Here is a 15,127-nt window from a genome sequence, read left to right as displayed (position 1 = left end):
TTGATTTTTTTTTTCAGTCTCCAAAGATGCATCTTTCAATCCTCATCAACCTTTCCTTTTTTTAAAAACTAGGGTTGCTGACCATAAATATGGTCATGACAAGGGAACAAGCTTTACCTTCTCCCATGCTCTGCAAAGGGAAGAGGCTGAGAGCGGTAGAAGTGATGAGATCACCTCCCACCACTGGCCTCTGCAAAAGATCCCAAGGGACATGGAAAGAGGCCTCCTGTTTTCTGGGGATGAGGAGGGGGTTATGAAGGATGAAGCCAGGAAGGAAGGTATTAGCACATGAGTGGCAAAACCCAACAGTCCTGGGTTCTGACCCCAGCCCCACTGCTTACTGGGTGAGGGAGCATATGGTAGGTAGGTATATTTTCAACCTCTTCGGTGCCTCATCTGTAAAATGGGGCATGACAAAAACCTCTCTTAAAGGGATAGAGACAGTGAAATGAGGTGAGTGATGCATAGTGCTTACCCAGCACAGCCTTGAGCCTGGGGCAAACGAATTCATCTGAGTCCCTCCCCAAACCCAAGCCAGCAACTAGCTAGAGGTCACCCCCCCCCCACACACACATCCCTCACCCGATCCTTACGCTCACTGCCAGGCACTGTCACACACTTCAGTTTAATCTCCACAATAACTTATTTTTCAGGTAAAGAAACCAAAGCTCAAGGGGGCTAAGTCATTTTTGGAAGGTTCCTGGGAACTGGGATTTAAACCCAGGCCATCTGCCCCTCGAGGCTACATTCCTAACCCTCTCTGCCAAGGTGTGCATTAAAGCAGATGCCTTCCTCCATACTGAACATGGAGCTGGCTTCGGGTAAGGAGTGTGGGCGGCCAGAGCTGCCATAGGTCCTATCTAGGCCTGATATCAAACATCAGTTGGGCGGAGGGAGGAGGAAAAAAAGGAGGCTTGTCTTTGGGGTTTCAGCGTCAGCTTACCAAAGAACAAGAATTTTCAATGCTTCTACAGGGTGACAAAGTGGTAAAACAGGTTTGTGGTGGCTCAGAGAATAATGGGAAATGTTCTAACCAGAAGCTCCTGAGGATTGCAGGAAAGGGAGCGGGGGAAGGCCCCTGCGGTAAGATGACGTGGGAGTGAGTAACCTTTAAACTATGTGTTCAGAATCTGGAGGGCTCATGAGGTTATTGGCTTTATAGATCACAGATAGGAGTTTTCTAAGCTCATATTCATGCTGTCGACTGTCACATGTATATATACGTCTATTAGTAACATATGTACCTATAGAAGCACACATATATAAAATATCCTCCTCCTTGTGTGGTGGAGGATTCATGTAGCTCCCCCGTAGCTTTGGAGATGCGAAGATGTGAATCAGAACCAACCAACCCCTAAGAGTGGTCACAGTCCTCTCGATTAATCAAGATTGGTGACAGCCATCTCAAGGCTTGGAGCTGTGGCCACAGAGTAGTGGGGTGGATCTGAGGTTCAGAGGATGAGGAAAAGGTAGAGTCAGAGAGAAGGCAAGTGACTAGAGAAGCAGCTGTCTGTTGGGAATCTAAGTGAGATGTCCCTTAGAACAGAGTAATCGACTGCATGTTCTCCCTGGGGCTTCCAAGAGGGCGACCAGGCACCTCTGTCATGACTGTACACTGAGTTCATCAAATATACTGAACATGACTCAACGCACAAGTGTTCACTGCATGTGTGATTATTCATAACAATAAGCTAAGGCTTGCTGAGCACATACTATGTGACTCAGTTTCCTCTCCTACAAAGGGGAGTTAGCTAAAAGAACATTCCTTATAGAGTTGCAATGGGAATCAAATGAGGTCACCCAAGCAGAAACACTGAAAGTGCTGCTGGGCAGAGTAACTGCTCAATAAATCTTAGCTAGTATGATAATGATAATAGGGATCAATGCACCTGCTCTAAAGAAACAACAGAGCTATATCTTGGTGGCAAGTCAGTTTCTAAATGTGAAAATTACATTTGGTCAAAGTTATCCTGGAAACTCTGTAAGTCACCCATAGAGTACAGTGGCCATGACATGATGCATGTTTTCCCAGTGCTCTGTGTGTTGTGGAAGAAATCCTCGTTCCTTCAGTGGGGCACACTAGCTGCTCATCTTTAGGGGCCATGGGAAAGCAGAGTTTGTTTTATTTGCATGTGCATCAGATCCTACTGTATCTCCTGGAGGAGATGAGACAGGTGCCCAGAAATGCCCAACAAAACTTGTTTCTGTGACTGGCTGGTAAAACTGGCTTCAACGGCTTCAGGAATTCAGAGGACAATGAGAACTCTGGTTTGAAAGGATTCCCTTTGGGGCATCTCGGGGGGCTCAGTTGGTTAAGCATCTGCCTTCGGCTCAGGTCATGATCCCAAGGTCCTGGGACCAAGCCCCACATTGCATCGGATTTCCTGCTCAGAAGGGAGTCTGCTTCTCCCTCTGCTCCTCCCCCTGCTTATGCTTGTGGTCTCTCTCTGAAGTAAATAAATAAGATCTTAAAAAAAAAAAAAAAAAGAAAGAAAGAAAAAGAAAAGAAAAGATTCCCCTTTTCTCTTTCTATACCGCAACGTTGAGTGACAATATCTTCAGTCAATACCAGTGGAACAGAACTGGAATCGAATGGTTAGAGTGGCCTTAAAGGAGAGACAGACAGAGGGGCAGGAGGGGGAGTAGGGGACATCCCCACGCTCTGCACAACAGGGTGGACTTACTTCTTCAGGGTCTGAAAGCCACGCTCTTTGAACTGCAGCTCCTGCTGGAGGTGAACCATCTCTCTCTTTAGTTTGTTGACCTGGATGGCAGAAGACACATGGGGCTAGATCCAAGGTTGATAGGGAATTGCAGGCTGCCTTCTCTCTAATGGGAACCCAGAGCCCCCCAGGGCTCCCGCATAATTACTCAGGTCGTATCCCTTGGGCCACGTGGTCCCACACCTTCCCCTCACTGATGTTGTTGGTCTCTGCAGCTGCTCCTGCAGTCAGCATCCCAGCCTGGTTGGGATCAGGTCATTCTTGGTCAGCCCTCACTTGAGGCAAGAAGCCTCACTTGAGGCAAGAAGTGGACAGGTGCTAGCTGCCCTGAGACAGAGCTTAGCCTTCCCACTGCCTCGCTGGGTGACCGCTCACAAGCCACCTTACCTCTCTGAACCTCCCTTTCCTGTTTAGACAGATGAGAATATGGTAATTTGCAGGGCTGTGCATAACTTAAAGCAGGTGATGGGTTTGGGAATGCTGTGCGTGGAAGAGAGAGGCAATGTAGTAACTTTAGAGGCAAGACAAGGCACAGGAGCCAGATTTGGCCTGCAGGAATGCCTTGTTTGGCTTGCAGTTATTAAATCAAAAAAGTTAATTGTTAATAATGAAATACTGAGAGATTTTGTATAATAAGCCTAAGTATAGTTGTTTTCTAAAATTAGAAGATGCACCAACCACTGAGCCCTCATTCCAGCATGGCCACAAGAGGGGAGGGGTTAGATTCAACTACCCCTTTAGACAGGGCCCACCTCTCTAGGCTACACACTTCCCACCACTCCCTACTGCTTCACCCAGAGCTCTCATCCCCCTTTGACGTTTTTTTTTTGCAGGCATCTGAATTTGGAGAACCTTACCTGAAGTGTAACTGAACCAGTGTTCAAAATACTGGCTTTAGTTGAGCAAAATACTGGTTTAGTTGAGCACCACTGAACTGTGGTGTCTTAGTTACACATCAGTGAAATGGGAATCATAGCTATCCCCAAGAAGTCGTGAAGTAGTTAAATAAGACAACGCAGGAGAAGCTGCAGCCAGGAAGATAGCACATTACATTAAGCACGTGGAGGAAGCCCTGAGGCCTTGTGACCCTGGGCAAGTTCTTCAGCTCCCTAAGCTTGCCTGTGCTCATCTTTAAAGCACAGACGCTGACAGCTGCTTCTTGGGTCTGCTGCAAGAACACGAGACAGCCCTCATGGAGCCCTGAGCGCTATGCCAGGGATATAGTGAAATGGCAGCTGCTGTCACCTTCACAATTACTCTGACAACTGCTACCACTGCTATTATTCGGGATCCTGGCAGTCAGCACTGGCCGCCACTGCCTGGTGGAAGCACCTGCTCTAGTCTTGTGGGTGAGTGAGTGGCCTGTGGCTGCCTCAGTGACCCCCTTCCACAGTATAGGCAAAGAGGCAGGCCCTACCCGGGATTTCGCAGTGGCAATTTCAGCTTTCAGGATCTCAGGGTCATACTTAGAGCTGGATGATGAGCCTGACACCACTGCAACGAGAAAGAAAAAAACAGTTCTGTAGAGGAAACGTTTTGATAAAGATGGCTTGTTTGGCCATCTACATAAACCCAGAAAGGAATGACTAATAGTGAACCACCTAAATGTCCAACGCGGGGGGGGGGGGGGGGGGATGTGCTAAATAAATAGGACGCATACATAAATGAGGACGATACGACTTACTGGGATTTAAAATGATGGTGCAGGGAGCATCTGGGCGGCTCAGTCCATTAAGTATCTGCTTTCAGCCCAGGTTATGATCTCGAAGTCCTGGGATTGAGCTCAGGATCGAGCTCAACATCAGACTTGCTGCTCAGAGGGGAGTCTGTCTCTCCCTCTGTCCTTCCCCCCTCCCTCCATTAAATAATTAAAAATCTTAAAAAATAAAATAAAATGATAGTTCAGAGGAATTCTCAACAAGGGGAAATGTCCAAAAGGTGCTGCTACCTGAAAACAATCATCTACAGACACTATAAAGAGTAATGTAAATTTGGAAAATGAACAGTTAACACACACACACACACACACGCATCTAAAAAAGACACAAAAAGAAATATACAGAAAGATGACATTGATATCTAGAGATGTAAGTGATGAATATTTTCATCTTTGTATTTTTCTTTTCTACATTTTCTAAGATGAACATATTTTTAATAATCAAAATACTGTTGAAAATATTTATCGTACTTTACAATATCAGCGTACATTTTTAAGGGAAAATAATAAATAATGCCATCCCCCCAATACAATGATCTATTCATACAAATTACTCTCCAATGCTTATCCATGGTCCTGTTAAGTAGCTGTAATCTTAACTGCATTTTTAAGATTTAAAAATAGTATTTAGGTCTTGAAAAGATATCTTAAGGCTTACAAACATGAAGGTTAACAGTAAAATGAAGTAAAGGAAAAATAAGAATGAGGAAGCACAGCCATAGGTGTGAGATTAGTTAGGGCCCATGCAAACATGGAAGGTTCCCCTTCCTTACCAGGTGCCACAGCAGGGCTCAGAGCTTCCTGACTGGTGATGTGAAGAGGGAAAGGGGCCCGATGTAATATTCATGGTGCCCTTAATGTAAACACAGCCTCACTGTTCAGGAAAAGGACAGGCATTCTTGGTATGGAGGCCAGAGAAGACCTTTTTCCTGCAGGACCTTCATCCCACCGTAATCGCAATTCCATCATTCCCCCACTTTCCACCTGCTGTCACCTGAACACTATGTGTACAGTGAGATCACCTACTGGGGCCTAGAGTTTTCTGAGGATAGAGACTGGTGGCAATTTTCGGTGTCCAGAGGCAGATATGGCTGTTGTGAAGGGGATGTTGCTCTTTGGATTTGGTTAAAATAGTGAAATGGACCTTCTGATTATGCACAAAGGAAGCTGAAACATAACGCTGAAAAGTTGGGGAGAAAGGAAATAAAACTGTTCTGCACGGTAACAGTAAAGATGTTTTGCACCAAAGGCGTGTTGCATTTCTGCCCAGTTTATAGGAATGATGACAAGGGGGAGGAGGAGGAGGATGGATTTTACGATAAGAGATGTGTGGCAGGAATACCTGGGTTGGCAGGGGGAGGTCCTTGTAGTCCTCCTTGTGAGCATGGAACAGAGAGACTTCAGATACCGATTTTTGTTTACAATTGGAAGCTTTCATTTCCTGCATTCTAATCCCTCTGGTGTTCGCTGGACTTAGGGATTTCAGGGTGGGATTTGGCTGGATACCTAGCTGGAGGCAGCGATTTAAGCAATATTCCCCAGACAGGGGAAGTTTTCAACAAAACTTTAAGGTTGTGAATATTTGTTACCCACTGATCAATTGTAAAAACATGGTGAAGAGAGTCACTGGTGAGGAAATAAGATGGAGCCACACTCCAAAAGGGAGGGGGTGTCACAGAATGTGAGCATCCTACCCTGCTGGCCACTCTGCTATCAGGTTGTGCCACTGGACTTGGGTCTACGCTTCTAGGAACTTAAAGGTGAGTGTGACAGCAGCCTGGAGAGCCCATGAAAAATTGCAAGACCTGACCCTAAAAGGGAGAGCGTGCTCTGTGGGCACCAGCAACACCAACCAGTGCTGATCTACAGAATGGGAGGTGGTTCTTGGGTATACTCAAAAATCTTGGAGGGAAGGAAACACAAAAGAGAACAGACTCCCACCAACTGAGTCACTGGGGGCTTGAATTCTTATGCTCTGGAGCACCACTGTGAAATGCAGTGTTTGCACCCCAAGCTGTTGAAATGGGATGTGGCCTGTTATCATTTTTTTGGTAAGCACTTTATCTAACTAAAAATGCAAGTGGAAAGGTGCACAAATCATGTGTGTAGCTTGAGGAATTTTCACAAAAGAAACACACTTGAGCCCTTTCTGCCCACGGGTCCTGTCCCTGTGCTTTAATAAAACCATCTTTTTGCACTGGAAAAAGGAAAAAAAAATGGCAGCACACTTAACTAATCAGCACTGCAATCAAAAAACAGGTACCCATCTCCCTCCCCTTGCACCCTTATCCCTTCACTATGCTTACAACAAAGGAATTACATGTATTCGAACAGAACCTTAAAGGCTAATTTTAAGTGCCCACCTTTTAATAGTTTTTAATTGTTAAGCTTTTATTCAAGGTATATATGAACGTAAGTTTAACAGTTCAAAGCGGTACAAGGTTTGCACTAAAAGAACATTCCATAGGTCCCTATCCCCTATCTCACTCCCCAAAAGGGAGCCATTTCCACATGTTCAGCTATTTTCTTGGTTATCAGAAAGTAGCAAGGTATTTTTGTTTTAGGCTTATTTACTTTCTTCTCTCTCTGGAGGCTAGGGATTAGCTCCCCTCCCTCCTCTGGCCTCTATGCTGCACATGTGTCCTGCCCCCTTGCCCCCAGCTACCCATCCTCACAGATAAGCACAGTCTTGGTGAAAGCATCTTCAGTGTTTGCATTACTTTTACTTTGTAAACACTCCTTGGGCCAGAGGCATGCAGCTGACTTTGCTTACTTTCCTTTCCAGCACATTTTTTGGGGGTTGTTTTTCCTAGAGTTAATACTTGTCATTTTTATGCTGTCTACAAACTTATCACAGATTCAACCTCACGCTCTGCCAGTTATCTGAATCTCCCCTCTTCGGGTCCAGGCCAGTCAGCTTCCTGCCCATTTCCACTTTTTGGCTATGCCTGGCCCAGGCACGAGAGCTGGTTGCTCTCTCTGCACTGCCAGCACCCTGAGATTCCCTCTTTGTCTTCCCCTCTTACCAGCTGTTTCAGTAGAACACTAGCAGCTTCCCAAGAAGGAGACCACAAAGGAAAGAAACTTTTGAAATTGTGCATGTCTAAAAATACCTTTGTTCTACCCTACAGTTGGTTAAAGGTAGTTTTGCTGGATATAGAATTCCAGGTCGGAAGTGATTTTCCTTAAAAATTTGAAGGCATAGCTCCATTGTCTTCTAGGTTTCCAGTGTTGCTGTTGAACTATTCTGAGTCCTGATAATTTTTGTGTGACCTGGTTTTTTTATTCGAAGGCTTTCAGGAGCTCCAATCTCTCCATGTTTGAAGTTGCACAAGGGTATGTCTTGGTGTGAGCTGACTTTCATGCATTGTGTTCACTGAGCCCTTTAAACCTAAAAGCTCTCCTCCATCTGTTCTGGGAAATTTTTTCAAAATTATTTTACCTGATGCTCCTTCTCCTCTGTTTCCTCTGCTCTCTCTGGAACTTTTATCACTCCGATAGATCTCCTGGCCTGGTGCTCTATTTTTCTTTCTCTCATTTTCTATCTCATTCTATTTTTGCTCTGCTTTTTAGCAGATTTCTTCGGTCTTACCTTCTAGTCTTCCTACAGATTTTAAATTTCTGACATTGTATTTTAATTTCTAAAGGCTCTTTTGTGTTCTCTGAGTGTTCCTTTCTCTAAAATGTAGCATCCTGTTCTTGTTTCATGGGTGTGTAGCGTCTCGTGAGGTTTTTCTTCTTCGTGAAGACTCCCTGGGTCCCTCCAAGGCTCTCCTGACACCACCACATGATTGTTTTCATTTTCATCTCTACTTTTCATGCCAGAGAATTCTTTCCTCGGATGTCTGGAATCTCAGCTGTCTGCTCATATTTAAGAGTGGGGCCCCACAAAAGACATGAAGAGAAATCTCACAGAGGAAGACATAGACATGGCCAACATGCACATGAGAAAATGCTCTGCATCACTTGCCATCAGGGAAATACAAATCAAAACCACAATGAGATACCACCTCACACCAGTGAGAATGGGGAAAATTAACAAGGCAGGAAACAACAAATGTTGGAGAGGATGTGGAGAAAAGGGAACCCTCTTACACTGTTGGTGGGAATGTGAACTGGTGCAGCCACTCTGGAAAATTGTGTGGAGGTTCCTCAAAGAGTTAAAAATAGACCTGCCCTACGACCCAGCAATTGCACTGTTGGGGATTTACCCCAAAGATTCAGATGCAATGAAACGCCGGGACACCTGCACCCCGATGTTTCTAGCAGCCATGTCCACAATAGCCAAACTGTGGAAGGAGCCTCGGTGTCCATCGAAAGACGAATGGATAAAGAAGATGTGGTTTACGTATACAATGGAATATTCCTCAGCCATTAGAAACGACAAATACCCACCATTTGCTTCAACGTGGATGGAACTGGAGGGTATTATGCTGAGTGAAGTAAGTCAATCGGAGAAGGACAAACAGTGTATGTTCTCATTCATTTGGGGAATATGAATAATAGTGAAAGGGAATATAAGGGAAGGGAGAAGAAATGTGTGGGAAATATCAGAGGGGGAGACAGAACATAAAGACTCCTAACTCTGGGAAATGAACTAGGGGTGGTGGAGGGGGAGGAGGGCGGGGGGTGGGGGTGAATGGGTGATGGGCACTGAGGGGGACACTTGACGGGATGAGCACTGGGTGTTATTCTGTATGTAGGTAAATTGAACACCAATAAAAATTAATTTATTAAAAAAAATAAATAAAATGGAAATTTGCAAGTCAAAAAAAAAAAAAAGAGTGGGGCCCCAAAAGCAGACTAGACTTTTTTGACTTTGGGTTATGTGGTACATGACTTGGCTGGATTGTTTCATCCAGAGACCTTCAATGTCTTCACATCTCTTTTATCTGGTCAGATTTCTCAGACTCTGCGACTGTCCAGCCTGGGCAGTAAAAGCCTGGCACCATTCTGGGTAGCCAAGTGGTACATGTGAGCTGGGGTCTCAAATCCTATGTGTCCATGTTCACTTCTGTCTTTTCAGTGTGGTTCACCCCAGCTTTGAACTTGTCTTTTATCCAATAGTCCAGCAACTCTACACTTTCTGAAAAAAAAAGAAAAGAAAAGAAAAGAAAAGAAAAAACCCAAAAAACCCCACAAACCCTCCAGTCTTTTGCCAGGTTGGGGATGGGCTGAGCCAATTGGGGGAGAAGGTCTGCTTAGCTTTCATCTAATCTTCTTTATTTGAGGCCTTTGTCACTTCACTTGCACTCCCGGGGACATCTGCAGTCTCCAATTCCCATGGCTTTTGCCAGTGATCTGTGTAGACCAGAGTGCTCGCTGGTTTTCCTTGTGAGTGGCCCATATTGTCTTTTCTCGGGTCTACCAGATAGGCTGTCACCTGCCCATTTGCTTTCCAGCTTCCACATCCTCCAGGTCTCCCTGTCTTTGTGCATATACTCCTTAACAACAATCTCTTATTTGATATTTCCTTTGTTTTAGATGTGAGTGAGATCAGGTGGGTGGTTCAACTGGCATTTTTAACTGCTACGTTCCCAGTGATTTCTTTTTCACATGGGAGACCAAGGCCTAGAGAGAGGAAGGAATGTGATGAGATCCCAAAGAACCCAGCTCTTCTGAGTTCTCATTTTTCAGAGGATAGGAGGACTCAAATGTAACACATGAAACTTAAAATTTGACTGGCTGATCTATATGAAGAGAAGTATTTTTGAGGTCTGATATTCCTGGTAGAAAGGCCAGCTCTGCCACGTTTTACTGGAGTGACCTTGGAGAAACTCCTTCCCTTCTCTGGGCCTCAGTTTCCTGATCTGTAAAATGGGAAAAACAGTATCTTGTAGGATTGTTCAAATAACCTATGTGCATCTATCATATTGCCCAGCAGGAATATAACAGGTGCACATTCAATGTTAGTTCTCTTCTCCATGGAGCTAGAGTACACCAGAGATAACAACAAAGTCTCCATCCCCAGGGTAGGGCCCCACCTGTGGCCAAGGCCAGGTGGCAAAAATTTCACAAGCCTGGGCAGGCCATCGGAGTTAGAAGCAAGGCATGTGCTCTCACTGGTCCATCAACATGTGCAGAGCTTGACTTGGAAGACAGACTTGGCTTGTAAAACCCAAAAGAAAGTCATGAGACTTTAACAGGCATGCTTAGGCTGGGGACACCTCAATTCCTGGCTGGTCTAGATCTCAGATCTAGTTACCTGAGATGACCCAAGTCACTTCAGATGGAAGTTCTTTAACATTCAAATCAGTGGTGCCTTTGGACTTGATGGAGCTCTTGGGAGTGTGCACATGATAGGAGTACATCATTACTTCCTACCACTGATCATATATTTATTCTTATTGGTTAAAATAAGACTAATAGGATCTATTAAAATCCCATTTTTGTCATTTCAATGCCAATGAATTAATAATATCAGATAATTGTTATTATTTATTGAGAGCTTAAGAATATGACAAGTACTATTCCAAGTACTTATATCTGTTAATGAATTTAAGCCCCATAATACCTCAGTGAAGGTGATAACATTATTTTATCAATTTTATAGATGAAGAGTTTGAGGTGGAGAGAAGTGGCATAACTGGGGCAAGGTTACACGGCTAGTAAGTTGCATATCCTGGATTTAAGCCCAGGCAGTCCAGCTCCAAAGTCCACACTTTCAAAATATTATGTAAAGTATTTCCTGCCAAGAAGAAAATTGAACCATTAACATGTTCTAAAGGTATTGTTTTACCTATACCATTGGTTTTTGACTGGGGAAATTCTGTACCCCCTAGAGTACATTTGGCAGTGTCTGGAGATATTTTTGGTTATTACAACCTGGGGTGGAGGGGTACTACTAGCATCTAGTGGGTAGAGACCAGAAGTGCTGCCAAATACCCCACAATATACAGGATGGCCCCTACAATAAAGATTTATCTGGCCCCAAATAGAGGAGGGTACTATTAACATTTCATACTTAAACAGAAGGAATCTCAGATGTAAAGAGATGCCAAGTATGTTTCCCAAGAGAACACAGTAACAGTGGAATGGAGATTCGAACCCAGGCTCTCTGAGGTCAGAGTCCAATGTCTGCCAGGCTTCTGTGGGAATCCATTATTCTTGCCCATCTGGCTCTTTTCTGCACCAATCCATTATTCTTGCCCATCTGGCTCTTTTCTGCACCCCGACCTCTTTTTGAAAGAATAACATAATATCAATATGTCCTCCTTTACCTATGTCCACCAATTTTTAACATTTTTGCCACATTTGTTTTATCTATCCCTCCATCCACTCCAATTCTTTCTCTCAGTAGGATATTCGGTTCATAGCAATCCCTCAACAAACGGTTATTGAAAATGGTCACCAAAAATGAAAGCCTATCCTATATTCAAAGCCATCAACATGTCATTGGCAGCAACTGATGGACACACTTACACTGATGGCATAGTTTTTCCCCCTGCTCTTTGGAAATTAAGCTGCAGACACAATGCCACGTGCATGTCGTTAGAACAAGGACATTCTCCTACATAGCCACAACATGATGATCATACTTATGACAATTTTCCAAATGCTTGAGAATGTCTTCTTTGGCTGCCTCCTACCCCCCGCCCTAATCCAAGTTCTAATCAGGGTACAGACATTTAGTTTGGTTTATGTCTCCAGAGTTTTGTGTTTTTTTTTTTTTTTTTTTTTAAGTCTAGAATAGTTTCCTCTCTTTCTGGTTTTTCAGTGTGTTTTTACCCCAAAGACTCCAGGCTGATTATCCTGTAGGATATTCCACTTTATGGATCTGTCTGGGTGTTTCTTGATTTGATTGATGGTAAGTAAACATTTTTGTCAGGCACCCTCCATACTGTTCTTACCGAATCATATCAGAAGGCATGCAATGCCAGTTCGTCTCCTTATGGTGATGCTAATTTTATACCTGTGTGAGGTGGTGGCTATAGTTCTCTCCCATGTGAAAATACACTTCTCTCAAATGAGTGATTTGTGGGGTGATATTTTTGGTCCACGTAAAAGCATCCTGTCCCCCCAAATAGGAAGTTTTGTTTTTATACACACTTGTCACTTTTCAGACTGCAGGACTTAAGAGAAAAAAAAAAAAAGACCCAACCTTTTCAAACCTGAGTTTCAGTAGGGACAAAATATCTCCCTGCCAGGGCTGTGGTGAGGATAACACTATAAATTGAATTCTATCCCCCACCTTCCCCTCTCCAATCCATATGATGAAGCTCCAGCCCCCAAGGGGATGGAGTTTGAAGATAGTCTTTGGGAGGTGATTAGGTTTAGATGAGGTCACAAGGGTGGGGCTTTCATAATGGGTTAGTGACCCTATAGGAGGAGACACCAGGTAGCATGCTGTCTCTGTGCTATGTGATGACACAATGAGAAGACAGCCATCTGGCAGCCAGGAAGAGGGCTCTCACCAGAACCACACCATGCTGACATCCTGATTTTGGACTTCTAGCCTCCAGAACAATGGGAAAATACACTTCTGGTGTGTAACCCACGAACTCTGTGAGATTCTGTGACGGCAGCCTGAGCTATCTAAAACAGATTAAATACTAAAATGCTCATGGCAGTCTCTTGGACATTACTTGACCTAGAAAAAGGTAATGAAGTTCTTTTCCATAATCTGAGATGCTAGGGGTTTGCTTGAGTCACCAAGGAAAAGGATATGCCTGGGACAGTGAGTAATTGGGCAAGTTTTGTCCCCCTGGCAGACTAAACTTCTCAAAGTGAGAGCTTCATACCAGAGAAGTGTCGGGTAACCCAGCCAAGTCATGGCACAGCCTAATGCTGGCCCCTTGATCCACAGAGAGAATGCTGGTGGGACAGATGGGATGGGTTTACAACTTCCTGTTGCTTCTCACTAGCTTTAAGACCCTGGGCATGTCATCGACCCCTCTAATCTGTTTCCTGATCTGTGAGAGGGGACATTAACTGTACTTGCCCACAGGGGTTATTATGAGGATTCAATAAAATAGCATGTTTGGCCCAACATGTACTAAGCACTCAATATGCACTGGGAGGGATTGGTTACTAGAAATAAGACAAAAATCCCCAACACCTAGGAGAAGATGAGTGAACTCCTGAACAGGTACTGTTCTGGCACTGCCCTGGGTACGAGGGACTAGGGCCCCAGCATGCTTGTTCTCCTGGATACTAGTGTGAACCGGGAAGACAGGAGCCCTGCCCTTACAGAGTTAATACGCCAGTGGAGGTAATGCAGACAGACATGTAAGCAGATGTCTTGTGACACACGCTACGAAGAAAATAAACAGAGAGGCATTACAGAGGCTAACAGTAGGGAAGGGAGTCTGTTGATGGAGTTGTCAGAGTGAGCCTCTCAGAGATGACAGGAAGAATGAGACTGGAAGGGTCAGAGGGAGCCAGCTGTGCAAATGGACGCAAGAAGAGCATTCTACGCAGGGGTGCAGCAAGAGCAAGAACCCCGAGGTGGAAAGGTGCAGGGCAGGCCAGGGCAGTAGAGTGGGGGACTCTGGAGCCTAGTGAATGAGCCTGAGCTGCAGTGAGTGGCCGCAAGAGACGAGGTGGGGGCAGCCAGCGGGGGCCTGGTCACAAATGGCGGTGGAAGCCATGGAAGGAACGACGGGAAGCTGCCAAAAGTTTTTTTTTTTTTTTTTTAACTGTGGTAAAATATACGTAACATAAAATTCACCACTTTGATCATTTTTCAATGTCCAGTTCAGGGGCATTAAGTACATCTATGTTGTTGTGCAACCATCACCACCACCCATCTCCAGAAGCTTTTTCATCTTCCCCACTTGAAACTCCATCTGTTACGGAAGAACTGCCTACTCCCCACACCCCGTAGCCTTTGAAGGGCTTTACATGAGGAGATCTGTAACCCACCTGGCAGTCGGAGAGCACTGCAAACGAATGAAAGGAATGGCACGAAAATGGCACATGAATCACTGCAAGGCACAAGCAGGGGCAGGAGAGGCATCGGAGAAGCAGAGATGGAAGGAAACAGCAGATGTGAGAAGCGCTGAGAGACAAGCCAGCCAGGACTGGGTGCAGCCACTGCCTCCTCCCTGCAGAGGTGTTGGTGGGGTGCTGGTGGTGGGAGGTACTCACAGCTGACCTGGGAGCCCAGCTTGTGCTCCCAGACGGCGTGCAGCTGCTGATACTCCTGCTGCGCGAGCTCCAGGCGCTGCCGCTTCACCTGGTAGATCTCCTTCTGCGCGCTCAACGCCTCCTGGGCCACCACCAGGTAATCCTTCAGCATGTGCTCCTGCTCCCGCCGCCATTGGACCCGCGGGTCCTCGATCTGAGTGGTTTCTGGAACAGACCCCAGCAGACACCCTAGGTCAGCACCTCACAAATAATCTGTTGGGTCGGTGGCCTGTGGAGTCTACTACCAGAAATCAAAAAGCAGAATAAATAGGAAATCACGATAAAGGCAGATGGGTTAAACTTAACCTATTAAACCACAGTGACTCTCCACTTGGATTAAGCAAACGAACAGAAAATAACCAGAATCAATTTCCATACCCAAAGTCAATCTGTCTCAGAACAGCCAGAAGGACCAGGTTTGAGTTCTAATCTAGATAGAGGCTCAAGGACATTATAGATGCTTAAGGTCATCTGTTTTGGTAAAGAAAATTAAATAATATTTTAGATGGTATGAAAAAATAAGGACCTCATTTCCTGCTGGCAATGTAAATTAAAGCAT

At 44.9% G+C, this 15,127-nt stretch overlaps 1 protein-coding gene across 4 annotated transcripts in view; it reads right to left on the bottom strand.

The window, feature by feature from the left end:
- The window catches only part of WWC1 (WW and C2 domain containing 1), a 154,371-nt gene that overhangs the window by 59,713 nt on the left and 79,531 nt on the right, over positions 1 to 15,127 (bottom strand). For all 4 annotated transcript variants that reach the window (XM_055324794.1, XM_055324796.1, XM_055324795.1 and 1 more), the window contains exons 3-5: positions 14,530 to 14,733; positions 4,141 to 4,217; positions 2,685 to 2,764 (exon numbers count right to left, since the gene is read on the bottom strand). In XM_055324794.1, the coding sequence (XP_055180769.1) occupies positions 2,685 to 2,764; positions 4,141 to 4,217; positions 14,530 to 14,733 (361 nt within the window). The remainder of the gene's footprint in view (positions 1 to 2,684; positions 2,765 to 4,140; positions 4,218 to 14,529; positions 14,734 to 15,127) is intronic.

This window comes from Nyctereutes procyonoides, unplaced genomic scaffold, assembly GCF_905146905.1.
Source record: "Nyctereutes procyonoides isolate TBG_1078 unplaced genomic scaffold, NYPRO_anot_genome, whole genome shotgun sequence".
NCBI lineage: Eukaryota > Metazoa > Chordata > Mammalia > Carnivora > Canidae > Nyctereutes > Nyctereutes procyonoides.
This window is presented reverse-complemented; position numbering and strand designations above follow the sequence as displayed.